This window comes from Betta splendens, chromosome 3 (assembly GCF_900634795.4).
Source record: "Betta splendens chromosome 3, fBetSpl5.4, whole genome shotgun sequence".
NCBI classification, from domain to species: Eukaryota; Metazoa; Chordata; class Actinopteri; order Anabantiformes; family Osphronemidae; genus Betta; species Betta splendens.
In genome coordinates this window covers 14,031,981-14,056,771 of record NC_040883.2, presented here as the reverse complement: position 1 = coordinate 14,056,771, position 24,791 = coordinate 14,031,981, and the positions used below count along the sequence as shown (strand labels likewise).

General features: G+C 43.6%; 5 protein-coding genes across 6 annotated transcripts; 2 read left to right on the top strand and 3 right to left on the bottom strand.

The window, feature by feature from the left end:
- Positions 1-187: 187 nt before the first annotated feature.
- Positions 188-6,437, bottom strand: cog4 (component of oligomeric golgi complex 4). The gene is made up of 19 exons (XM_029144573.3): positions 6,099-6,437; positions 5,428-5,510; positions 5,228-5,342; positions 4,804-4,978; positions 4,497-4,690; positions 4,260-4,365; positions 3,989-4,146; positions 3,847-3,905; positions 3,644-3,768; positions 3,434-3,552; positions 3,088-3,254; positions 2,831-2,996; positions 1,983-2,045; positions 1,789-1,902; positions 1,538-1,630; positions 1,375-1,458; positions 1,035-1,136; positions 685-813; positions 188-529 (listed from the first exon to the last, which is right to left on the bottom strand). Exons 1-19 carry the CDS (start codon positions 6,387-6,389, stop codon positions 395-397), a joined length of 2,478 nt encoding a protein of 825 aa, XP_029000406.1. The 5' UTR covers positions 6,390-6,437; the 3' UTR covers positions 188-394.
- LOC114852266 (zinc finger BED domain-containing protein 4) lies at positions 6,099-10,397 on the bottom strand. The gene is made up of 6 exons (XM_029144574.3): positions 9,952-10,397; positions 9,323-9,751; positions 8,733-9,164; positions 8,148-8,579; positions 7,555-7,986; positions 6,099-7,327 (listed from the first exon to the last, which is right to left on the bottom strand). Exons 1-6 carry the CDS (start codon positions 10,220-10,222, stop codon positions 7,005-7,007), a joined length of 2,319 nt encoding a protein of 772 aa, XP_029000407.1. The 5' UTR covers positions 10,223-10,397; the 3' UTR covers positions 6,099-7,004.
- Positions 10,398-10,903: 506 nt separating this feature from the next.
- gfod2 (glucose-fructose oxidoreductase domain containing 2) lies at positions 10,904-16,187 on the bottom strand. 2 transcript variants are annotated; one of them, XM_041070049.2, is made up of 4 exons: positions 15,881-16,187; positions 15,438-15,583; positions 14,311-14,659; positions 10,904-13,459 (listed from the first exon to the last, which is right to left on the bottom strand). In XM_041070049.2, exons 3-4 carry the CDS (start codon positions 14,561-14,563, stop codon positions 12,558-12,560), a joined length of 1,155 nt encoding a protein of 384 aa, XP_040925983.1. In that variant the 5' UTR covers positions 14,564-14,659; positions 15,438-15,583; positions 15,881-16,187; the 3' UTR covers positions 10,904-12,557. The 2 variants fall into 2 exon arrangements, with proteins under 2 accessions (XP_040925983.1, XP_029000482.1); XM_029144649.3 differs by lacking the exon at positions 15,438-15,583 and having other exon boundaries at positions 15,881-16,184.
- An 820-nt stretch (positions 16,188-17,007) lies between these two features.
- On the top strand, positions 17,008-18,832 carry thap11 (THAP domain containing 11). The gene has a single exon (XM_029144650.3). The coding sequence runs from the start codon at positions 17,350-17,352 to the stop codon at positions 18,172-18,174; it is 825 nt and encodes a 274-aa protein (XP_029000483.1). The 5' UTR covers positions 17,008-17,349; the 3' UTR covers positions 18,175-18,832.
- A 1,896-nt stretch (positions 18,833-20,728) lies between these two features.
- nrn1lb (neuritin 1-like b) lies at positions 20,729-24,664 on the top strand. The gene is made up of 3 exons (XM_029144530.3): positions 20,729-21,016; positions 21,925-22,072; positions 22,661-24,664. The coding sequence occupies exons 1-3, from the start codon at positions 20,962-20,964 to the stop codon at positions 22,962-22,964; spliced, it is 507 nt and encodes a 168-aa protein (XP_029000363.1). The 5' UTR covers positions 20,729-20,961; the 3' UTR covers positions 22,965-24,664.
- Positions 24,665-24,791: the final 127 nt, after the last annotated feature.

Below are 24,791 nucleotides of genomic sequence, written 5' to 3'. Positions count from 1 at the left end.
CAGACAAGGAGCTATTCATATATTGAATGACTAGGCTGGATCAGCTGTCTGACCTGCTTCTGTCAGTTTAATGGGTACGATGTTCATTACTGCTCCGTTTCAATGACAGACACAGAGCTCCGCTCCTCAAAGTGTCCTCGTTTCTCACAGACAGTTACCGGTGAAGAGGTTACGACTCCCGCTGCGATTACAATTACACGCTTTTAATTACACTTTTAGGAGAATGTTCAGCACATTTTACAGTTAATTCATATGAGACAGTCCCTTCCCACCACCAATGCTGCTCCGTTACAGAGTCTGAAATCCAGGAGGAGCAACATGCACACATCCAATACAGGAACACAGCCAGAACAGAGCCAAGGTGAGTCCTCCGCAGCAGTCACTGGTTCACGAGCTACAGTCTAAGCCTCTTGATATCTTCGCTTCGGAAATCGATGCGCAGCGCCAGAACCTGACGCACCTCCGCCGGGGTCAACCGCCACGTCAGAGGGCCAGAGTTTGGGCCCCAGTAGTCCAAGATCTCACTTACCTGAAAGGCACCCACATAAAAGAAGGGATTAGATCATGCACAGTGGAGCTTTAAAACAACTAACAAAAACTATAATTTTACTTGGAAACATAATTTGTAGATAATAATCATTATAATTCAATATGCTTATGGTGTGTGAATCCATGTGACGTTACCCTCTCCAGGTTAAGAACTGTGGCCATTTGTGAGAGACGAGCGAACTTGTCCCTGATGGTCCAGGTGGTCACCGTGGTCAGATACGCCACGAGAGACCGAAGCTCTTTGTCAAACTGCAGACCTCCAAGCTACATTGAATAAAACAAAAAAGTTTTTTTTCCCATCAATCACCATGTTGCCCATCTTCCTGTAAACACACTCTGCCCATAATAAAAAGATGGCCCTCTCCTACAGTCCTCCCCAGGCTCATTAATAAATCAACGCTGTCTTCTGCCCTTTTATCGTGTGTGGCTGTGATTTGAGGCACTGGGTGCTCTGTGCCACCCAGTGGCTGTGCTCAGCTCCTCACCCTGCTGAACGAGCATTTCAGCACCGTCTTCTCCATTTCTATGGAAATCAGACTGGTCATCAGGCTGGTCAGAGTGTCGTAGATGACAGGGGAGAGAGCCGTCTGGTAGGGGTTAAAAAAACAAGAGAGGATTAGAAACTGAGTCTAGCTCTTTATCTGATAGCTGTCTAAGTATTACTTAATAAAGACCTGTACTTGTAGTATGAATTATTTCAGTGTAGTACTTAGTAATAGTACTTGTACTCCAATTAAGGATGTGAATACTTCACTGACACCTTGTTCTCCCACTCCTGCATATAATGCACTCTATTCAGAAAGGACATTTTAATGATGCGGTTACCTTGAACTCTGCCATGAGCTGCTCCAAGTTAACAATGAGCTGCTGCACCCAGGGGTCGTTGGCTTCATAATCATTGAACTCCTCCTGTGAAGAACACCGGTACTTAAAGCAGCACACTTCACAAATTCCCATTTGCTTTTGTGTAGGACTGTGACACTGTTACCTCCTCTATGTTGTGTGAGATGGAAAGGAAGCTGCTGATCCAAGGTTTGACCTGCGGCTTCACAGCTGTTGTGTTTAACTCGGTCAAACCCTCCTGTAAGAGCAAACAGGTCATATAAACTTTAAAGTATGTTAAGATATTTGATTGTATTTTAGTAGGACTGGCAGTTCAAAAGTGTTTATGTAATAGTTTTCAACCATCCATTAGCTACATTGCTTCCCCACAACACTGCGTGTGCATGCGTCTCCCACCTGTAAAAGATCCTTAAACTTTGTAGATGTGTTGACGAGGTCTGAAAGGCAACTTTCAATCTTGGCTTGATCTCCTGAGCTGCCGCCCTGATTAAACAGCTTTGCACAGTCGTTCTGAAGAAGACAAAATAAAAAATCCTAAAAACTCATGACGAGCAGCAGGTACAGAGTGTTGGTGAGGATCATAAACTTACCTCAAGATTCCTCTTTAAAGTTGAGATATTTTCACTACAAACTTCAACATTATTCAGTGTCACCTGAGAGAGGAAGAAAACAAATCATTAATATTTTGATAACCTCACTAAAATGATTTAAAATTCATCATCATTCATGTGCACCTTCGGAATTCATGTTTGCGACCAACGTTTGAGCCACAGTCCGACTATTATTATTCTTAGTGTCCTAATTTTTTTCCAACCACGCCTGCAGACTAACACACTTTGGCTTCTCTGGTCAAACTGCTAGATATAAACCTGAGTCAACCTGAGAAATTTAGCTTTTTAGAAATAAGTTAAAAGCTTTTTGACATAGTGCTTCCTTCAGCTGAGAGCCAGTTTAAAAAATTTAAGCGATGCTGACGTCACCTATATTAGAAGAGGCTTTTCATGGATTTTATTCCTTACTTAAATTATTACTGCTATCCTTAAATAAGTCTTATGCACAAAATTGAATGCAGCAAGAAGGCTCATCTCTGGGGCTAAAAAAAAGAGCCATTATCATAAGACTATTTATTTCTGTCTTCAACGTAGGAGTGAATCTTGCTGAAAAAATCATGCTTGTTGCTATTATGATTTTTATTTATTGTTGGCTTTATATATAAAGCTTTTTGATTTAATCACAGTGGCAGATTTCTAAGGGTAAACAATGGTTGAAAGTTAATTTAGTTCAATGAGCCTCTGATGAGTCCAACAAATCAACTTCAGTGTGTATTAAACTGAGATCTGAGGTTTTGTTCAAGAAAGTCAACATAGTCACTGCCACTAACTGAACTGAAAATTTGACTTGAAAAACTTTTTTTATTGCACATGTTGGAGCATCTTACCAGAAAAGCAGCCTTGGCGTTTTCGGTGCTCTCAATGCCGAGGGTGTTAAACTTTCCCTGCTGTAAGCTGCTCTGCATCATACTGACGGCGCTGCTGACGCCACGCTGGATGTCCTGAAGAGTGGTAGCCGGGAATCCCTGCCGCAGCTTATTATGCAACACCTCCCTGATAAGTAAAGCGAGACAGGGTATAGACGTGCACAAGATCTGGAGACAACCTACTGAATAGGTGAACAAGAAAGTGAAGGAGTGAGCACCTGAAGTCTGACTCCAGGACAGAGTTGGCGTGGTTGATCATTGCACACAGGCAGTCGATGCTGGAGCTGGACAAAGCTCTACTTATGCACTTCTTCACAATGTAGAAACAGTCGTCCACCATGCTGGAAGTCAGCTGACCTTTTTCATATGTATCCATAGCAACAGCCTAGACATGAGAAACATAATTAACAATTTGTTAACCACTGGTATTTAGGCTTTAGGTCTAATATAAAAAATTAACATCCATGGTCCAGGGGGGGACAATGATTTGTTGCAGAATGTTTGCAGAACGCTAGCAAGCACTGGATAAACACGTGCTTGAAATGTACTAACTGTGTACTCCACCTTGTTCACAGACTCTCTCATGTAGTACTCCTCCATTGGAATGTAGTAGCCGATCAGCTCCTGCATCGTCCTGCTCAGCAAACAGTGTTTCAGCAGCTTCTCCACACTCTGCTGATGCTCTGTCACACAAAAAAGTATAAATTATTTAAACTGTCAACACTGCATCACAAGCGGCCTTCTTCGTATACGCATTGTGTTAATAGTAAATACCTGGCGTGACGCTCTGTGCGTCTCCAACCTCAAAGTCGGCCATAATGCGTCGGCGTAAAAAGCGTAGGTAGAGTTCAGCACGGGCATTCATCAGGGTTACCTCTGCCAGAACAGGATCCAGCTCCCTGTTCAGGCAGAACAGAGGCATGAACAAACATTCCAGGAGCAAGAAACACAAGATGTTTCACAGACAATCTCAGTACCTGGGCTCAATCCTCTCCCCTGGCATGCTCTTTATCATGCTGCTCTGGACGATCTGAAACTAAAAGACATGGAACAAAAGTCACAGTAAGCAAATGTTGGCACTGAAATAAATCTATCGTGCAGCTGAGACGTCATTCAGACCTTGTTGTGGTATCCTCTCTGCTGGATGAACTTGTCAACTATTTTCTGGGCCTGTTTGTCACATTCCTGCTGCAGGTGAGTGATGAGTGTGTACAAATGGCCTGGACCGTAATATGTCTCCACTATCGGCTGATGAGTCTCAATGACACGAGCAATGCCTGTGAACACACACACACACACACACACACACACACACACACACACACAGCCTTTAACGTCTTCTACTCTATCAGAAAAGCAGAACAACAGAACATCAGGATGGATTTCTCACCTTCCAGCAGCAGTGTCAACGTATCAGCAAATATGAGCAGGGCTCTCTTCTCGCCCAAGTCTCCTCCTGTAGCTAAAAGCAGGTTCTCCTCAGCTTTAGAAGCGAGCTGTGTGAATAATTGTGAATTTTTTTTATTTTATTTTATTTTATTTTATTTTATTTTATTTTATTTTATTTTATTTTATTTTATTTTATTTTATTTTATTATTTTATTAGTGGGTTAAGGACTCTACTGACCTGACTACAAAGGTATTGGCCAAAGCGGGCAAGACCCTGCTGGTGAAGGCCCAACAGAGGGAAGATCTTGAAAAACCTCTCCACCTGCGCAAGGTCCACGGCTGCTACGGCCTCATCAAGCTTTTTGGCAACAATGACCTTGAGTTTCTGCTCAGCCTCCTGCAGCATAACCAGACTGGCGTCCACCGCACTGCCTGCAGGAAACAAGGCACAATAGAGGTGTGTGGAGGCTGCTGCTGGTCTGGACAGCAGGTCTTTGAGCCTATACTGAGCAGTGCACTGTGACAGAAAGGTGAGGGGCTCATACTTTCTTCTCCCTGCCTGCTCAGCTCAATCACTGACTGGTCCAGAGAAAGGTATCGGTGAATGTGTGCAGCGGCCTGTTCATAATCCTCGTTTCTCAGCGCGGTCTGCACACCATCCGTGCAGAACTTCAGATCGAGGATATCGTCGGTTCGCTGGATAACGTTATACAGCCGAGTCTATGAAAAGAATACAGAATGAACACATTCATTCTTTTAATAAATGCTACTGTTGAATATATAAACAGTATACAGCTGCTTTTGTTCAACGTTATATCACTGCTGCAAATGAAGGAATTTCCCCATCGTGGGATTAATAAAGTCTGATCTTATCTTATATGACCCAAGAGGTTTTGTCTATGATAGTATTTGGCAAAGCAGCGTTAAATAATCTTTAACCCATTAGAACTAATGAGTGTATGTGTTTACCTTTGCCAGGTCCAGCTGTCTGACTTTACGACTGACATTTTCAGCAAGGCTGCAGGTGAAGGTGATCATGCCAGACAGCTGACTGGCATCTCCTCCAATCAACTGAAGGTTTGGTCTATATAAAGAAGCCACAAAGAGACTATTAATAAAATATATTATAATGACTCATATAATTATGCATTATTGTGCTCAAACTGTACCCCATCCTCTGCAGTGCCAGCATCTTTGTGTGAATGGCACCCTCTTGACCCACGAGTCGGTCCAGCTCTGCTTCCACTTCTTTCTATATCAGAACAGAATACCCATTTTAATAACAAAATATTAATATATGCCCTAAATGCATATTGCATCATCCTGCTGTCTTTTACACAGTATCATATTTATTATGTAGTGGCCCTGGGCCCTGTGGATTATGGGATGTTTAGTTTAGGTAGTCTGTGGGCGTATTAGGATATAGAGTGTTTATTGTGTTTTTGTGTAGGAACCTGACTAAGTTGTGGGTGACCTCGTGGTGCTGGGATGTGTTCAATGTGCCAACAGTTTCCCTTGGCAACTAATTACCAAGCCGCTGTCAGAGATGTGTGGAGTGATTGACAGGTGCTGTGAAGCGGGTTATTCCCTGACAACTGGACGCCACCAATGGCTTCCTCATGATCCAGGGCCGTAAACACAACCTATAACCTACCGTGAATATGTCACGTCAGATGCGAAGTGATTTATGTTGATTGTCCCAATAATTTAATTAACAAAAAATTGATTCTGTTTTCCCCTTCGGCAGTGTTTTGAGTTTGTAGTGTCCCGGATGTTTACGTGGAGTATTTCACGGGACGATTTTGTCAACAACCATCTGCTAACGCTCGCTCATACGAACCTCTTCGACACAGAGCTGCTGGTAAACTTTCTCTAGGTCCTCCAGCTCCGTCAGGGTCGAGATAGTCTCCATACTCACGGAGGACACCGACCCAGAGTTGCATCTCTTCACTGCCACGGAGCCGCTGTCAGCCATCTTCCCAACGTTCCCGTCGGTGCACATTCTCCCTGGGTTTAACCTGTCAGGCAGTACTTCTTCCCAGGGTAATGTAAGGAAGGTTAGGTCATCCTCTTTCAATTTATAACGTGATTTATAACTGCCTGTAGGACTATGGATAATATCCTGCAACATAAAGACACGTTTTCTCCCTAATCTGCGGGTGGTAAGAATAGAAGTACCTGAGAGACCGCGCTGTGGGTTATTTTCGGGGTCGAATTTGCGCATGCGCCGGACACGTGCGGACGGACGCACGATATAATAAATCGGACATTAAGAATGCCTTTATTAGTCCCACAGCGGGGAAATTACTGCATTATTTCATAGTTCTGCAGTTCCAGCTTCAGAATAAGTGCACTAAAGTAACTCCCCATCTACATTTACCAAAGCACTGAACCAGTAGTTATTTGTTCATTTATTTTATAAAAATATGCAACAACATTAAATTTCATTTTTTACAGTGTTCTTGTCAAATTCGTTCCTGTTATTTTTAACACTCCATGCATGTTGCTGGAAAATAATTTAATAAAAGGGTTAATATCACGATCATGCTCTCAAAATGATCATCTGTGTGAAGCATAAAGTATAACCCCTAGAATACTTTCAAATCAGGTCTCCCAGGTTGAGAAGATGCCGTGCCATAGTATTAAGGGACAAACAGTTGAAAGTTTTTTAAAGATTAAAAAGGTTAAAAAGATAACCTTGTGTACTATACTAGTAAAGCATATTGTAACAGTCAGTCAGTCAGTTTTATTGGTTTTTAGGGAACAAGAGAAGCATTTCTCTTTCTAGCTGGAACTCTTCCCATTTCTTTTGTAGCACATCCTTTTCCGTCTGCAGCTCCATTTGCTGTCTTTTTAAATCCTTTGCTTCTTCCTCCTGCGCTTTCCTCAATGACCCAATTTTCTCTCGCTCTGCAGCTGCCTCTCTGGCATCTGCTGCGCGCAGTTTCTGCAGCAACTCCCTCTGATGCTCCAAAGCCTGAGCCTCCTGCTGCTGTGCTCTCCTCAATTCTTCTATCAGCTCCCTCTCTCTCCTCCACACACACTCCGCTCCATCAGGAACTCTTGAACCTTTCAAAGGGAAAACAGGGACGATAAGGCCTCATATAACATGAATTATAAATAAGCTACGAGACAGATGAAATTACTGACATTTAATTTTAACTAAAGGGGTACAATTTTTAAAAAGTTGTTTAAACAGACCAGTTCTTTAAACTCATATTCTTGAAATGTTATCTATTATTAATATTTTAATAATCAACAATGAAACAGCAGTCAACCATAGCTCATCTACTTACCTGAAAACAACCTCTGCGGTGTCACACCAACAGTCTTGGATGGAGTACATGTTTCATCATTCCCATCTAAGCTTAGTGTTGAGCTGGATGATTGCTGGTTGCTTCCTTCAGCCAGTAGTTTAGAAAACACCTCTGGATGTCTTTTGGACATATGTCTACGCAGGTTACTGGTGCCACCACCTTTAAAGTACTGTAACTTCTTCATGCAAATGCGACATCGCACACCATCCAAACTCTCAAAAAGCTCAAAATGCCTCCAAATCAAGCTCCGTGTGTGCCGTCTTTGTGTCACAGGGTGGGTAGCACTTGTCTCTTTGTGTTTCATTGGTTGACCTTTCTGAGCAGCTGCCACTGAGCCATTAACCATGGCTATGTCAGATTTTTTCACAGATGCAGAGTTGTCTGACTCTCCATCTTCCAGGACTACTTCCACTAATTAAGAGGACAAATTTATAATTAGGCCTACATTTAATTATTAGTTAATAACTATTTAGTTATCATGCTCAAGAATTACATAATGGGAAATTAGTATATTACTGGAATAATACAAAATACAAATACATGTAGCAATGACATTTAATTCACCAGCTTACCTGAAAAAATTCTCTCCTCTGTTGCGTCAACAGTCTCTGGTGAGGCTGATGTGTCACCACCAGTCTTTGAGTTTGCTGCTGAGCTGGATGATTGCCGGTTGCGTCCTTCAGCCACTAGTCTAGAAAACTCCCTTGGATGTCTTTTGGACATGTGTCTTCGCAGGTTGCCGGTTCCACCACCTTTAAAGCACTGCAACTTCTTCAAGCAAATGTGACATCGCACACCATCTAAACTCTCTAAATGCTCAAAATGCCTCCAAATCAAGCTCCGTGTGCGTCGTCTTTGTGTCACAGGGTGGGTAGCACTTGTCTCTTTGCGCTTCATTGGTTGACCTTCCTGAGCAGCTGCCGCTGAGCCATTAACCATGGCTATGTCAGATTTGTTCACAGATGCAGGGTTGTCTGACTCTCCATCTTCCAGGGCTCCTTCCACTAATTATAAGGATAAAAGTTATAATTAGGCCTGCATCTAAGTATTAGACAATATCTATTTAGTTATCGTGCTCAAGATTTACATAATGGGAAATTAAAATATTACTGGAGTAATACAAAATAGAAATACTGACATTTAATTCACCAGCTTACCTGAAAACAATTTCTGCTCTATGGCCTCAACAGTCTCTGGTGATGCTGATGTGTCACCACCAGTCTTTGAGCTTGCTGCTGACCTGGATAATTGCCGGTTGCGTCCTTCAGCCACTAGTCTAGAAAACTCCTCTGGATGTCTTTTGGACATGTGTCGACGCAGATTGCTGGTGCTACCACCTCTAAAGCACTGTAACTTCTTCATGCAAATGCGACATCGTGCACAATCCAAACTCTCTAAATGCTCAAAATGCCTCCAAATCAAGCTCCGTGTGTGCCGTCTTTGTGTTATAGGGTGGATAGCACTCGTCTCTTTGTGTTTCATTGGTTGACCTTCCTGAGCAGCTTCCACTAAGATATTAACCATGGCTATGTCAGATTTGTTCACAGATGCAGGGTTGTCAGAGTCTCCATCTTCCAGGACTACTTCCACTAATTAAGAGGATAAAAGTTATAATTAGGCCTGCAAGTTTTAGTTAATAACTATTTAGTTATTGTGCTCAAGAGTTACATGAGGCGTAATCACAATATTACAGAAATAATACAAAATATAAATACATGTAGCACTGACATTTAATTCACCAGCTTACCTGAATAAAATCTCTGCTCTGTTTCCTCAACACTCTCTGGTGATGCTGATGTGTCACCACCAGTCTTTGAGCTTGCTGTTGAACAAGATGAGTGCCGGTTGCGTCCTTCAGCCAGTAGGCTTGAAAACTCCTCTGGATGTCGTTTGGACAGGTGTCTATGCAGGTTGCCGGTTCCACCACTTCTAATGCACTGTAACTTCTTCATGCAGAGGTGGCAGAGCGCCGAATCCAAACCATCCAAACGACTGAAGTACCTCCAAATCAGGCTTCGCTTGTTTCCTCTCTGTGTTACAGGTTCATCGTTACTTGTCTCCTCTTGTGTCATTTTCTCAGCCAGACCTCCCTCTGCAGATTCCACTGTGCCATTGATGTCACATATATTCACAGAGGTTAAATGATCTGCGTTGCCATCCTCCAGTGCCACTTCAGCTGAAGGAGAAAAAAAGGTCAGAACTCACTCAATTGATTGATCATTATTTTAATACAGATGAACACAAAAAATGTTTGTGTATGGTTATGCTATGATCCTTCCTTTACTGCCAGACTGCAGTGCTGATTTAAAGATCGTGTCACCTCCCGACTAAGACCATAGCTACTAAGCTTACATTAGCTGAGAACTCATACTGTACCGGAGCAGAACTGCTCGCCGTCCGTCTCCGTGGCTGAGTGAGCTTCCGTGCATCCAGGCATCGGCCCTTTGCATTTTCTGACCACGTCTGTGGGATGTTTGAGACGCAGGTGTCTGAGCATAACCGTGGTGCTGCCGTGTCCTTTCCTGGGCTGACACTCGCCGCACAGCAGACACTGGACAGAACCCGACTCCACGGGTTTAAAGAAGCGCCACACGACGCTTCTCTTGCGGACATATTTCTTTGCTTTTGGGAAGTCGACTCGCAACATTTCCAACTCGAAATATGTGCAAGTCACAGCCTGCTTTAAATAATCATTTTGCTTATTATTATTATGAAAATGTATCCTACGTTAGGCTACTTTACTAGCAAAAAGTATTATTCCCAACTGGACCGTTTGTTGTTATCTTTCCCATAATGCATTGCTGACGCCATCGCCTTCTTCTTCTGGATAACTGGGCAACAGAACACCGTAAAACGAATATATCGCCACCTACTGGGAACGAGGTGCGTAACATCTCTGCCCAGAACAGAATAGACGACGCAATAAAACCAGCTTAACTGGACAACATACACCCTCAACAAATGCTTAAGTTGATAGTCTGAATATTCGGCCAATTTCCATTTTACAAACCTTGCTGTTAACATACAATACCATCTTTTTACATTTTTTTTATTTCTATTTTTTTCATGGATTGATTTTATTTATTGCTCTATTGCTTTAATAATAATTGTTTTCTCCTATCTCAAATGGCCCTATCTGCAACAATGGCCGTGCATTTTTCATTGAAGTGCATTATCTGATTAATAATTAATTCTGGTCCCCTTGTATAATGACAATACACTAGACTGAGGTCTGACCACACACACACACACACACACACACACACACACACACACACACACACACACACACACACACACACACACACACACACACACACACACAAAATGAAGAAATTGTATTTATTAAATGATCTGTCAAACAGATGAACAGCAGTTTCGCAACTTAAAAACACCTGTTAAAACAGAACAGAAATTCACAGGATGAAGACCAACACTGACGAGACCTATTGACAGGAAACTGCCCCACAGCAAGACCAAATAAATAGAAACCTCTCATAGACAAATGTTAATTTCATTTTGCAGTGAGCTGACTCGCACTGCATATTAAATATGCAGCCTTTTATCAGTGCAAAAAAGACAAAATGTTAAAACTCAGGTGGAACTTATTTTAATAGATGGTGAGCGAATGTGGTGCATTATATAAACTACTATGTAAACTTGATTTAAGTGTTTTTATAAAGCACTGGGTTAGCGTCAGCGTGAGGTAAGCGTGTCATACATATGTGGGACTAAGACAGGAAGAAACCAATCACAACAGACATTGCTTGTTTCCTAAATCCTTTTTAACAGAAATGAACTGTTAAAACACTAACTCTTGATCTGAGCATGATAAAATGACACATTTAAACTTTGACACATGTCAAATCCAGTGGTTCAACTCAACAAAAATATCAGTAAGGTTTGAGGATAGAAATGTAAAATTACTCTGATAATTAACATAAGTAAACATTTTTTACACACACAACATTTTATCTAAAAGCTTGTATTTCTCTTTTGCAAGATTCAGTTCAGTGCTCCACATAATATCTATGTTTGAGCTTGTCAGGCAGCTGCTAAATGTAGGTAGTTTTCTTGTGGAAAGGCAGTTTCAGAGGACAATTAGATTAAAACTGGTGCCAGGTTTCGACAGTGGAAGACAGGGGAAAAACATCCCTATACAGTAAATCCCTCAGAGGCCTAATTCACTTCACCTCAGATTTTCCATACCTGGTTTATGTCCTGGTTAGTTTCACTAATGCTGCTTTGTCCATTCAGCAGAAAACATTCTGCAGCTTCTTTCTAACGTCAAGACATTTAAGTTAAATGATCTGAAGTATCTGACTTTTGAGAGGAAATGCTAAAAATTCCGTTGTTGATATAGCTTATTCTGATAAATCCCTGGTATATGACATCATTAAGCTATCTAAAAAGACACTTATTATACATTCCTAAAGTAAAAAAGTAGTAGTAACATAAAAACAAGGTCACCTCTGCACAGCTCCATGATATTTAGCCTGAATCCTACAGAAATCAAGGGAAGCAACATTTGAATTCCCCAGAACAAAACAATGAAAATATTTTGTTAGTCAAATGTTCATTCATGCCTGAATTATTTTCCTTTCAAAATAAAAGGTGCTGACACTTTACCATCATCTGCTTAACGTCAGACATTAAAAGACATTCATACAGTATGATGACTGTAAACCTACAGTAAGTGTTTGTCCTCAGTGTATGAATCAAACCAACAAATGGCAAACTAAAATTGGCTGGTGGGAATAGCAGAATAATGGAGCTGGGACAAATGTAGTGTCTAAACAAATCATAACCATACGTATACACACATCTACAACATAGCTATGTTACCAACAAAGTATTCTATATGTGAAAAAGCAAAGTAGTCATGTGTCACGTAAACTGCCAGAGCAGCTGAGTTAAAGGAGAAACATTCAAAGCCCAGTTTTGTCAGACTTCTAGTTGATGCACTGGGTGTAAATATAGATTTAGTTCTTATTCCTGTGCAGAGCCTCACACAGATTGTGGTTTGGATCCGGCTCCTGACTCATGATCTCAACACACTCCCATTCTCCGCTGCAGCTGGACCGTTTCACGGCCTCGACCACCGTCTGCACATACAGGCCGTCCTCGAACGTTGGCGCCATCACGACAGGTCCTCGCGCCCATGACCTGCGCTCCTCGTGAGCCTGGAAAGACTGTCTCAGTGCCGTTACCATGGAGCTCAGCCCTCGCAGGTGAGGAGAGGGCATGTCCTTCACATTCGGCCCCACCCACCCACTGTCGTCTAGAAGCAGCTCCTCACTTTTACTCCCGTTGCGTTGACCGTACAGTTCTGTCCCCCTGGCAACCAACCTCCCAGAGGATCCGACTACCATGACTTCTTGCACAAACGACCCTGGCATGTTAAAGTTAAGGGTCACGGTGCAACACACGCCAGAAGAGGTGGACCCATTACTGTTCATTAACATCTGGAAGAAACAGAAATCATCACTAGTGACACGGCGGATTCCTCGGATTAAACCGTTTTGCTGCACAAAGGTCCGCAGCAACCCGTGGACCCGATGGGCTCGTGCACCAGTCAGATAACTTAGAAGGTCAATGATGGCGGAGCCGACAGTGTGCAGGCCGCCTCCTCCCATCAGATCCTCACAGGTCCAGCCGTACGACTCGTCCAGGAGGCTCGGGCCGTAGACGCGGACGTCACACACCTGTATTTCACCAACATATCCCTCCAAAAGCAGCTGGCGCATAGCAACAAATGCTGGCAGGAAGCGCAGGGTATTACCCATAATGCTCAGCAGCTGGGGATAATATCTGGCCGCAGTCACCATCTTGAATGAATCTACAGCTGTTGCAGCTTTCTCACACACAACATTCTTTCCAATACCTGCAGAAAGAAGAAAAGGTGGGTAGGCTTTGCAATAATACTAGAATTTACATATTGTAAACTGAGCCATGTGCTGTAATGGTATGATACTAAATGCTAAGATAGAAAAATGTCTTGCAATCACTTGTGATAGAAGAGGTTAAACGTCATCTTCAACTACATGTACAGAGCAGCAGGCTACATGCTCCTTGGAATTAGTGGACAAATCCTTTGGTGTGGCTACACTCAGGAAATTGCAACTAAAACAGGAAGCTGAAGTCAACACCACCCAGGAATTTTATCAGATGCAGGGACTTAAGTTTATAGCTCTGATACAACATTGATCAGTGTGAACACACAGCCAATGGGGGAATTCTTAACTGTAAGTGTTGTTTTAATTTAATGTTGCTGTTCATGTACAGAAGCAACATTAGGTCTTGGAAAATGTGTCACCTGGCTGGGGGAGGTACAGTGACACTACACTACACACTAAGTCAGGGTAAGCGCAATACTCAGTTTTTATAGCAACACTGTACATTTCATGTAATCGTCTCAACTGTTGCCCACAGGTGACGAGGACCTGGGTTCAAATCGACAAAGCTGCCGTTTTGTTTATCTGGTATCTGGGTTCGCTGGATTTCTGCTGGAAGATAGACACTAGGTATGTCCCAATACATGTGAATGGATGGATGATTTTAAGTTGTGCTGTGATTGATGTGTTACAACCCCTGGCAGTAAAGGCAAATACCTTGAATCCATTTAAGGTATACTGTAAGTGTTGAGTTCATAACCAATAGATCACTCTGTCAAAGCCGTGAAGCATCCAGCCAGCCGCTCAGCTGCATATTTTTTACAGTGTTCTTCCCTCTTACCTAGTGCTTTGACAGCAATTTGTCTCGTCATTGAGGGTGGAATATAGATGCACACAAGGTCGACCTCTTGGTGCAGCAGGACGTCATCAGATCGACTGGTGTGAAATGGGATGCCCAGCTCCTTTGCCAGGCAGCAGGCTTCCTCTTCGCTTCGCCCCCAAAGGGCATGAACCTCAAAGCCCTCAGCTTTTAGCAGCGGGACCAGCACTCGGGCTGTGCTCCCCGTGCCAAACACCCCGACCCCTGGCAACATGTCAGTGCCACTCAGTGTGAGGCTACGTATGATGAAGGCATACCAGGCGTCTTTGGTGAGTTGTATGCCAGTGCCTTTAAAGGTGAAAGAGGTTACCTAGAAAATAAATAAGTGACTGTTTAAGTTTGCTGCCCACAAACCTCTGAGTCATAATTACTGCTGCTTCCATGAAGAACATTGCTGGAATTTAGGTAAAAAAAGCAACACACACAGATGTAAGATCAGAAAAATAAAATCTAATATTTTTACACTGTGTGAAATTACTTGTTCTACAGCTAAATATTAACACAGCAGCCTGGCAGTGAAGGCCATAGTGACAAACACGTCTGACGGAGCGGTAGACCTGTTTTTTGTGCTCTGGCCCATACTTAACATGCCATTCCTCAGATGCTCCACACCCACCAAACGTCAACACGGTCTGTGTGCACATAACCTTAATCCAAGTTCATCCAGAGGCATTTTTGTAACAAAATGTGCAAGCACATTTGACACAATGTGTAGCTTGGCCTACAGCAACTTCCACCTTTATTTACCTTTAGTTATTTCCTAATCCTAAACTGTCTTGGCTTGTAACTGCATGAATCATCTGTGTAATTGTTGTTAATCTGCAACTGTTTTGTGAGGTGGAAAAGTGCCAACCAAACATCATCTCTGCATCTAAACATCTAAAACTCTTGGATGTTGCAGACATAATTATGTGCATTTGTTCTGCTGTGTAGCATTTAATAGTGGCTTTATTAGCAGTTCACCACTATTATTAATTTCTACGTCAGCAGGAGTGAGTTTTTTTTTTATACTCTGAGCAGATAATATTTGCATGTTTTATGAGCGAAAGCCACATGTTGCCGTTAGAGAAGTGACTGGGAGGACGAACCGGTCTCACTTGTCAAACCGATGGTGAATTACGTCTGAAATAATAGGACGTTAGCGTCGCACGCCGTCGGGTCTTAAACAAACAGTGGACAACCATATTGATCAGGCTGACAGCAGTTCCCTCCCACGTCAAGCACCACTGACAGCCTGTTTCAAACACACAACAAACCCGTCTCACAATAAATTGTCGCCAGTGAAATCGTTTTTATGAAGCCGCACATTTTACTAAACGTTCACAATTTACGGGATAAACTGGATAATTAATCGGGATAGCATGGTTTGCTCTCACTAAGCTAGCAACAACGAGCTGACCGACAGTTAGCGTTCATGTTAGCTGTTAGCAGTTAGCCTCAAATCTGCTTAAATATTACTACAAAACACATAAGTAATATATCAGACCCTCTTCAAACATGCTAGAATCAAGTTAAAGCAGAGGTTCTCTACCTGCTGTATTTACGAGGACATCAGTAGCGCCACTTGAGCCGGGTGGTGCCCAGTTGCTAATGGTAACTTGAGCAACAACGAATGGACTGAGAGGAACCAGAGACGCTGCGGAGGCTGGAGATGGGTCCGCAGCAGTGGATGAAGGAAGTGAGACGTACCCGGAAGTGAGCTCTCAGCTCCACATAAACGCCGTATGAGCCTGAAGCTGCTTCTCTGATTGTACAGTTAACGGGAAAACGAAATTACACAATAGTAAATAAATAGGAATAAACAAAGGACAAACATCACAAAAACATACATAGTGACTACACTGACCCAATTTGACTTGAAAGAGTAGGAAACTTACAAACAGATACACAGTGACTACAAATAGAGACAACACAGACAATAGATACTTATATCAAAACCATCAAAGCCATAAATTCGTTATAAATACAACACATTGTACAAAATGCAACAAATTCCGTGCAGAGATTGCAACTGTAGGAAATTGCTTAAAAGAGATTGCATTAAGAGATGCAACCTGCTTCTACAAACAAGTAGTAGTAGAATTTCAGCATAATGACTGCTACAGTTACCCAATGAAACCAAAAGGACCTACTATCCAGCTTAGTTCCTGTTACCCACTCAATCGAATGACCAAGAAATCCATAATGTGGGTAATGTAATTTATGGAGGCCCGTTTAAGAATTTTTATTATTTGTATCCTTTCCATTTTATTTTTGTTAATTAAAGTATTATAATGTAGCTGCATGCTGCACTTGAAGTATGCTTTATGTATCTGCTGTTGTTCAGTGAAATGTAGATGTGGATCAGTATAGGACAGTCTTTGGGTAATAGTTGTATTCCGTCTCTGTAGAGTAGACAATATTACCTTTTAAGCCTAATTACATTCTATTACTATGGGAAATGTCATTTTATAACAAATTACAGCACAGTTTATAAAATACAATAATTGTATTATTATGTAATTTTACATTTTAATAATTGAAATATGACCCAAACATTACAAGGTGCTTTATCTTATTAGCTTTTTCAAAACTAATTCCTCTGCCCACTAGCGGTGTGTGTTACCGCTCTTTGATCACCAGGGGCAGTAGAGTACCGACGGGCTGGGACCGGAAGTGCAAGGGCTTATGGGACTTTTAGTTCTCCGCGGAGGACCGTTGACTTGATACTACCGCGAAGAACAAAACAAGAGAATTAACACTGAAAATAAGACGCCAGTGTCGGCTTCAGAATAACTACGACGCCTGAGTGGGAACAAATTCAGGTGAACCGAGTCGTCGTGCAAAGAGGAAGGGCTTACGTTGGCTAAAAAATAAACAGGAAGTTGTTAGCGTTGTGGGACGTGTAGTTCCGCTTGCAGGCCGCTGAGCTTGATAACAACGCATAGACTCAAGAAACAACAATAAAATAACGCAAACTTGAGCCAAACACCGTGCTTCACCCTCGGCGTTGACGCAAACATGCCCGGGTTCACCTGCTGTGTCCCTGGCTGCTACAACAACTCGCACCGGGACCGGGACCTGCGCTTCTACACCTTTCCTAAGGACACCACGCTGAGGGAGATGTGGCTCAGGAACATCTCCCGAGCCGGGGTCAGCGGCTGCTTCAGCACCTTCCAGCCCACCACGGGACACCGCGTCTGCAGCGTCCATTTCGCCGGCGGCAGGAAGACCTACAGCATCCGAGTACCGTCCCTGTTCCCGCTGCGAGGGGTCAACGAGCGCAGGAGTCGGCGCGGCAGGGGCAGGAAAGTGTCCGCGGCGGTGCCTGCCCCCGCCGCCGCGGCGACCTCCGGGATTGTCATCACCAGCGTCCTGGGCAGCACCGCGGAGGGAGTCGAGGGCATTACCGGCGGCGAGGCGAGCGACGACACCATCACCGTGGTGCAAATAGGCCAGAACGGGGAGTACCTGGGCACGGCGCGCCTGCCCTTCCAGTCCGAGGGGACGTGCAACACGGCGCCGATCGGCAGCGCCGACGAGCTCACCCCCGACGACTCGCCGGCGGAGACCGTGCACCAGCCGTCCGTGCAGTACGTCAGCGTGACCAGCAGCCCGCTGGACCACTCGTACTCTCTAACCACCGGCACCACGTCCGCCGAGCTGCTGCGGAAGCTGAACGAGCAGCGGGACATCATCGCGTTGATGGAGGTGAAGATGACGGAGATGAAGGCGACCATCCGCCAGCTGCGGGTGGCCGAGGCCAAGCTGCAGGAGGAGGTGCGGGAGCGGGACCGGCTGCTGTGCGGCAACTCGGTGGCCGCGAGCGTCCGGAAGAAAGTCTGATGGCTGAACATCACCGGAGCAGACCCGTTACAGACTTAGACTGACGCGTACGGCACGGCGGGGATTACAAAGAGCAGATCCAGCCCTATTTTGTATAAAACGAGGAGCGATGACAATTTATTTTCGACAAGTAGAGCTGATCTTTCATAGGCGTTGGTATAAAAAAAGTTGTCCGGCTAGTTAATGTAGCTGATAGTAACAATATCATTGCTAATCACTTAGAAACATGCGCAGTTCAATACTATCCTGCAACCAGTGAAGGTCAATAACACATTTTATTCATCTAACAAGAGACTTGACCTAAAAGCTACAACACGGGCTCACATATTTATAAACTGACTGATGGAGGACATCCTACGTTTGTCTCTTGACAGTTTGTATTTCCTTACTTTTGAAATAAAAGCAGGCACCTCACAGGAGGCTGAGGAGGGAACGTTTGCCAAGATGAAGTATCTATTAAAAGCAGAACACTATTCTTGGCAGGTGAAATAAAACTCTACCGTGACTGTATCTGAGCTGCCTTTAAAGGTCCTTTAAGTCGTTTTTTTTATTTTTGTTGCTAAATATCGTGCAGTGAAAAAAGACTTGAAGGAATTCCTTAATACCATAAATGCTCCTGAAATGAAATCTTATTAAAGGATGTTTCTTATAACATGCATCGCGTTGCATTTGTATCTTAAGAACACAGAGATACTTTGTGCAACTTTATTAGCTTAATTCGTCTCCTGCTTTTTTCTGGGTGATTCATTTTGGAGGTAGTTTGTGGTCAGAGATCTTCTCCACACAGTGCTTTGGTGTTTCATGGTTTTCTCCAATTTAATCTTATATGATAGTGATCTGGCTACATTTGCATGCGCTGCCTGATTCATTATTATGTGAGTGTCACCCAACAGTGTGTTAGTGGCTCTAACTCTGGGGGTTTCGGAGCTGCAGCGTGATTCTCGGCCTCTAGATGGCAGTGGAGTAAAGGATGGAGACGTTCCTCTTTTATGCTCTTATTTGCTTTATCTGTGTTTGATGACCTTCTGCTTCACTGTAGCTCGTTTTAAAGCGCTGAAATGTTGAAAACAAACGTCCTCATCGTGTGGAGTTTCTCAGCCAAAACCCGTTGAAATACGTGATGATGCCTTACACGAAACAGAAACGAGGTGGAGACAGATGAATGGATGGATAGAGAGTATTGGAGAGTGAGGATCCAGATCCTAATCTCATCTGGATTTATTTTTTTACTCCCAACAGTGTTGCATAATGCCTTAATCCAGCGCTGTCAGTCAAACTTACACAACTCCAGATTTCTTCTCTATGGATGCTGCCTTTTACTACGAGCATCTTTACATTCAGGCCAAACAACAGCTTTTCATGTCAGATTGTCTCATTGGAGAATAGTTATGTAACATGAACAAAGAAATGTAAACAACACATGATACTGATGTTCTGTGATTGGATCCAGGCTTTGTGTCACGTGTGCAGTTTAAAGACAGCAGAAAAACCTCCTATTATCATGTTAGACTGTGACTGTTAGGTTTGTTGTGACATTTTGATAAAAGTAGTTCTACTAACTTGAAATTGAATTCTTTAATTAATCTTTTTTTGTTATATATTTGTTTTATTGTTATTTGAGGTTTATGACAACTGAATGATCACATCCCTGAAACCCTGACAATGTGTGAAGCAGGTGTCTTACATCCAGCGCATCTGCAAAGGTAGAATTAAACCCACACATAAGCCTAGTTTAAGGCCAAAAAGACTCAAGGTTGACAGTGCTGTCACAGTAAGTCCCCTGATGTATTGATTTGTGGCAGCAGGTGCAGGCCCAGTCAGATTCTCTGTGGTTAATGGCTGCTTTAAGCTGTAGATTAACAATGGGTTAGCATCCCTCCAGTGTCGCTAGTACAGATGTGGGCCAGGATTTAAACTAATGCACAGAGTGAGAGCCATCTGGGTGTGGCAGGGGATTTGGAGAGAACCGGGAGAGAGAGGACGAAGGTGTAAGATGGTCGTGAATAAGGTCTGTGCTTTACAATGAGTGCCTTTGGAGACTATTAACTTCAGTAAGGACCCACATTGCTGTGGATGATTCTCGCATGGCTTGCTGCTGCTCTCAGAGGGGGCTGTGCATCTCCTGGGCTCCCAGGTGGGCTGGGTTCTCTTATCCTCGCTGGAATGTCATCCATCTGTCCACAAGAAAAAGAATCCTCCTGATACTTTGGATGACGTCTCCCTCTGCTGCCATTTGTAAAATATCTCAATGCTTAGTAGTCAAACTGTGTTTTGTTGCAGATAAATGTCAAAGAACAAGGTTGAGTTGGTCCCTGAGTGCGTAGATCACTATTGTACTACATATAATTCATTTGTCTCTCAAATAAATGTTCTAAATACCAAAGACCGGAAATGAGAACGCTCTAATCTGGGTCCCGTGTTGGGATGCTGTCATTGGTTCTCTGCTTTCAAGCACACACACACACACACACACACACACACACACACACACACACACACACACACACACACACACACACACACACACACACACACACACACACACACCATCCTCTTACTCTCTGTAATGCATCGGCCCCCTTCGCTGTTAATCCAGCCGGGCTGTGCCTCTGTGCATTGCTGTGCTTTTGCAATCTGATGAATTCCCAACGGCGGCAGGACACGTCGCATTTTAAGGCTACAACTTTAGACTCTTTGGATTCGCAGCCAGTGGAACTATCACATCCGCGCTTCTGGGTCAGAGGTGGGACCCAGCTCAGCTCTACGGGACTCTGCTGAGCCAGAACCATGAAGTCCCAGCCAGGCGCCACGACCATGCTGCTGCCCATCGCGCTCTGCCTCAGTAAGGCACTTTCTTCACTTTCCAGCTGTGTCTTTGTCGGAATGTGTTTGTAACGTGTGTGCATGAATGTAGCGCGAAGCCCGACTCTGTTTAGTGGACTCTGCTGCTGTTGGAGTTCAACAGCCTCCTCATGCAGCCTGTTCTGATACGGAGGAGAGAAAGGTTCTACACGCGCACTTACCTTAATGAAATGCTCAGTGTGTGGCGTTCAGTGTGCGTGTCTGTCGGTATCACTTTGTTTTTCCACTTAGAACACATAGGATTACAAAGTTGGGTCAATGAAGTTTTTTGTAGATTAATTTACTAAAAACAAAAATGATCTGAAGATAAGAAGGAGAACACAGCGACGTGTTCCGCTCCTATTCTGATCCTCTGTGTAATAAACCTGTGCCTAGAACAAAGAATCTAAATCTGTACAATGTCAACTTAAAATAATAAAAACTAATAAATAAAAGAAAAAGGAGGAAAAAAAACTGTATTTAATAAACAAAATAAAAATCTAGGTCAACAAAACAATACGTTTTCCTTCAAACATAACTTTATTCACCATGTAGGTTCATTCAGGTTACATTTATCAGCTACCAAACCTTTGAGACTTGTCAGTGGATTATTGAAGCATTCTCATGTTATGCACAATGTGATCAATGCACTCAGACAGTCCCACACTAAATTTGGCTCTGAGGATGCGTAATCCCTCCAAATGAATGGAATACAATAAATAATGTATTCGTTTGATCCGGCTGAGCACCACATGGATCATGTCTCTATCGCTGCGTATGAACGTTTACACCAGTCTCACTCCACACAAGACACAATCCACAGTTGAAAGACAGCAGTGGTTTCATTTCTCAGGCCCGTGGTTTGTAGCAGTTCTACAATGACGTCCTCCTGTCTTGTCCTCTCCCCAGGCTTGGTCCCTGTGAGTTTCGGAGCAGCCATCCCCGTGTCATGTGGCTCCATCTACAAAAGCTTTGCTCAGTGTTTGGTCACACTGGGGGACAGTTTGGAGGAAACACAAAAAGACCAGACTACGCAGGACATTGATGCGATCTGCAGGTGTGGCTCTGCCTGCTACAGTCCATGCACAGTGTGGACACCACTTTTATCATGTTGCTGAAGTAAATTTGTTTAAATGTCTAGCGGCTTAAGCAGCAACTAGTGGCTTGAGTAATGATATTTATTTTAAAGTGTATATGCAAAGGGTTAATAGTCAGTACTTCCTTATGAGCCTTATTTACAATACTAAATTTACACAGAAAAGGGAACATTTGTAAAATGCAAACAAGATTGGGCCTAATATTGAGCCTTGATGAACACCTTTGTGACTGTGAATCCAGCAATAGCAGTTTCATTTGAGATATGATTTGACCCAGGTGGAGGCAGCACCCAGGAATCATGTTGTGATCTACAGTATGAAGGACCATTGCTAGATCTACAGTCCATGTATAGAACAGGGCTATACATGAATATACAGAATATTCTGAACCTCTAAGATGATGTGTGCTCAGTTCTGTGATCCTGCGATCCTGGACCTCTGGAGCTCTGCTTCATTCATTCAGCAGTGCTACTTAATACATGTTTGTTTATGCTTCAATAAATGACCACGCTTACCACCACTGACTCCTGTCCTGTGGCTCACTGAAGGTCCTGGAACGCGTTCCACGTCTGTGCCAACTCCGCCCTGGCCGGCTGTCCCGGAGAGACAGCGGCTGTCTGGGAATCTCTGAGGCAGGAGTCCAGGAAGACGCAGTTCTCTGGAAACCTCTACGACGTGTGCGCCAGCCGCACCACCCTCCCGCCCAGCACCGTGCCTGCCCCCCGCAGCCCCCCGCCCTCCGACCAGGCCAACCAGGAAACGCTGAAGGGCCGGACGCACGCGCTCAGCCCCGCTCACGCCACAGCGCTGGTCCCCGTGTGCAGCACGCTGCTAGTTCTGCTCAGGAGTTAGTGAGTGAGTGGAGCGATGTGCTGACAGCTGGTGATCAGAGTCCTGCACCTTGTACGACCCATAAACACAGACTGAGACACTCAGACAAGTCAGGCTCGTCATGATTCAGTCACTCCCAACAACAGAAACATGGATCATAGTGAAGGTTTTTGTTTGACCAAGAATCTGAATAATAATAATAATAATAATAATAATAATAATAATAATAATAATAATAATAATAATAATAATAATAATAATAATAATCTATTTTGACAGTCTTATTATTACACTGTCTGACTGTAGATACGTTGTCGTCAAACAGAGAAAATAAGCTATTTTTATTCTAACATTGTTTGAATTATCTATATGTGTTGAAGTTGTTTTCTTTACTGGAGTAACAGTTTATCCAGGGAGTGAAAAAGAGACACGCTTCAGCCTGTATCATCACGGCCGCAGGTGATTCTAGGACAACATAGAGATTTTAGCAGCAGGTGTTCAGATGTGCCCGTGATCCAATCAGGTGTGATCCACGGTTTTATCACACGGAGCGAAACTCTTTAGCTCGTCCACCAGGAAATGGGATTTCTTTGCGTTGCGTGGACGATGCTGCTAAATTGTATCACTTTGTCATTTCTGGTGGTCGTCTGGTCCATATGATCTATATGTAACTAAAATGCACCCTGTAGATATGTGGTGGGAGGAAAACGCTGTTGGGAGAGTTTTGTTCTGCACCCACTGCATTTTGTTCAGTTTTTATGCACCGTTCTATAATTTTTCCGCAGCATTTCAGAGAATCACTGCTTCAGTCATGTTCAAATCCAAATTAAAGGTTCACTGATGTGCACAACGCTGACTTCTATTCCTTAATCACAGCCATACTGTCCGGGTTTGTTTCCGAGTGTGGGCTCCTGCAGCTGCTCTGTAACAGCGGCAGCGTGAGTGGAGTGATCTCATCTGTCTCCGTCCACAGCGGAGCAGGATGCGCCTCGAACGCGTGGAGGAGCAGGGAACGCTGGCAGCAGGAGGACGGCGGTGACGACTGGTCGTGTGCACAGGGCTTCTGAAATACAACCTGAACACGGGCTGCAGCAGATCAGACGCTTCAGGAGTCCTCCGTTAAAACGCCGTGAGGCCTTAAGATCAGCTTTATGTGAAAGAATGACAGTTCTCTGAGTAAACCGGTGTTTTGCAGTGAGTCAAAGAGTGAACGAATTAGACAAAACCGCTCGCTCTAATCTCCTGCTCTCACTTGAGGAAACCTGCGTCACCATCAGGTCTTTGTGCCCAGCTGTTGGAATGTTTCAGGCACAGATTCCCCCTCTCGCTCCCCGTCTGCGCTGCAGGGCCCGGCCGGACACCAGCGAGGTGCATTCATGGGATTCTGACCTGTGCTGTCTGACAACAGATGGCGTTTGGCGTAAAGTTGAGATTAGGAGCTCCACGTGTGGACGCCAGCGTTCAACACATGACCAGGGCCTTGTTTCAGCAGATTCAAACACTGGGAATGTGTGACCTGCATCTCACAACATTTACAAGTAATTGGAAATTGTTACTTGTTGATGTTCTTTATATAGTCACTTATTTATTGTGCATATTTAATCAACTTTGGTGGAACATTCACACACTGTAAAATATTTAAAGACTTTGATATTTACATATAATAAAGCATTCTGTAGTCTTTGCTGTATGTTGGTTATATTGAATAAAATGAAAGCCTACTGTAGTGAATCTGGGCAGTGTAGCACTAAAGCAGCAAGAGGATCTCAGACATTCATCAGTGCTTTTCTACATTAGGCACAGACCTAAGACAGAGAGGGGACGGACACAAGCAAACACACTCACTGT

What these genes read in the sequence shown, in the direction of transcription:
- gfod2 (XM_041070049.2), bottom strand. Translation starts at nt 14,563, where the DNA reads ATGTTGCCAGGGGTCGGGGTGTTTGGCACGGGGAGCACAGCCCGAGTG. An exon ending in AATTGCTGTCAAAGCACTAG is followed by an intron (nt 13,460 to 14,310) that starts GTAAGAGGGAAG and finishes TTCTTTCTGCAG; the next exon opens with GTATTGGAAAGAATGTTGTG.
- nrn1lb (XM_029144530.3), top strand. Translation starts at nt 20,962, where the DNA reads ATGAAGTCCCAGCCAGGCGCCACGACCATGCTGCTGCCCATCGCGCTC. An exon ending in GCCCATCGCGCTCTGCCTCA is followed by an intron (nt 21,017 to 21,924) that starts GTAAGGCACTTT and finishes TCCTCTCCCCAG; the next exon opens with GCTTGGTCCCTGTGAGTTTC. An exon ending in GACATTGATGCGATCTGCAG is followed by an intron (nt 22,073 to 22,660) that starts GTGTGGCTCTGC and finishes GGCTCACTGAAG; the next exon opens with GTCCTGGAACGCGTTCCACG.
- LOC114852266 (XM_029144574.3), bottom strand. Translation starts at nt 10,222, where the DNA reads ATGTTGCGAGTCGACTTCCCAAAAGCAAAGAAATATGTCCGCAAGAGA. An exon ending in AGAGGAGAGAATTTTTTCAG is followed by an intron (nt 7,987 to 8,147) that starts GTAAGCTGGTGA and finishes CCTCTTAATTAG; the next exon opens with TGGAAGTAGTCCTGGAAGAT. An exon ending in ACCGCAGAGGTTGTTTTCAG is followed by an intron (nt 7,328 to 7,554) that starts GTAAGTAGATGA and finishes TCCCTTTGAAAG; the next exon opens with GTTCAAGAGTTCCTGATGGA.
- thap11 (XM_029144650.3), top strand. Translation starts at nt 17,350, where the DNA reads ATGCCCGGGTTCACCTGCTGTGTCCCTGGCTGCTACAACAACTCGCAC.
- cog4 (XM_029144573.3), bottom strand. Translation starts at nt 6,389, where the DNA reads ATGTTGCAGGATATTATCCATAGTCCTACAGGCAGTTATAAATCACGT. An exon ending in GTTGACACTGCTGCTGGAAG is followed by an intron (nt 4,147 to 4,259) that starts GTGAGAAATCCA and finishes GTGTGTTCACAG; the next exon opens with GCATTGCTCGTGTCATTGAG. An exon ending in GTCCTGGAGTCAGACTTCAG is followed by an intron (nt 2,997 to 3,087) that starts GTGCTCACTCCT and finishes TTTACTTATCAG; the next exon opens with GGAGGTGTTGCATAATAAGC.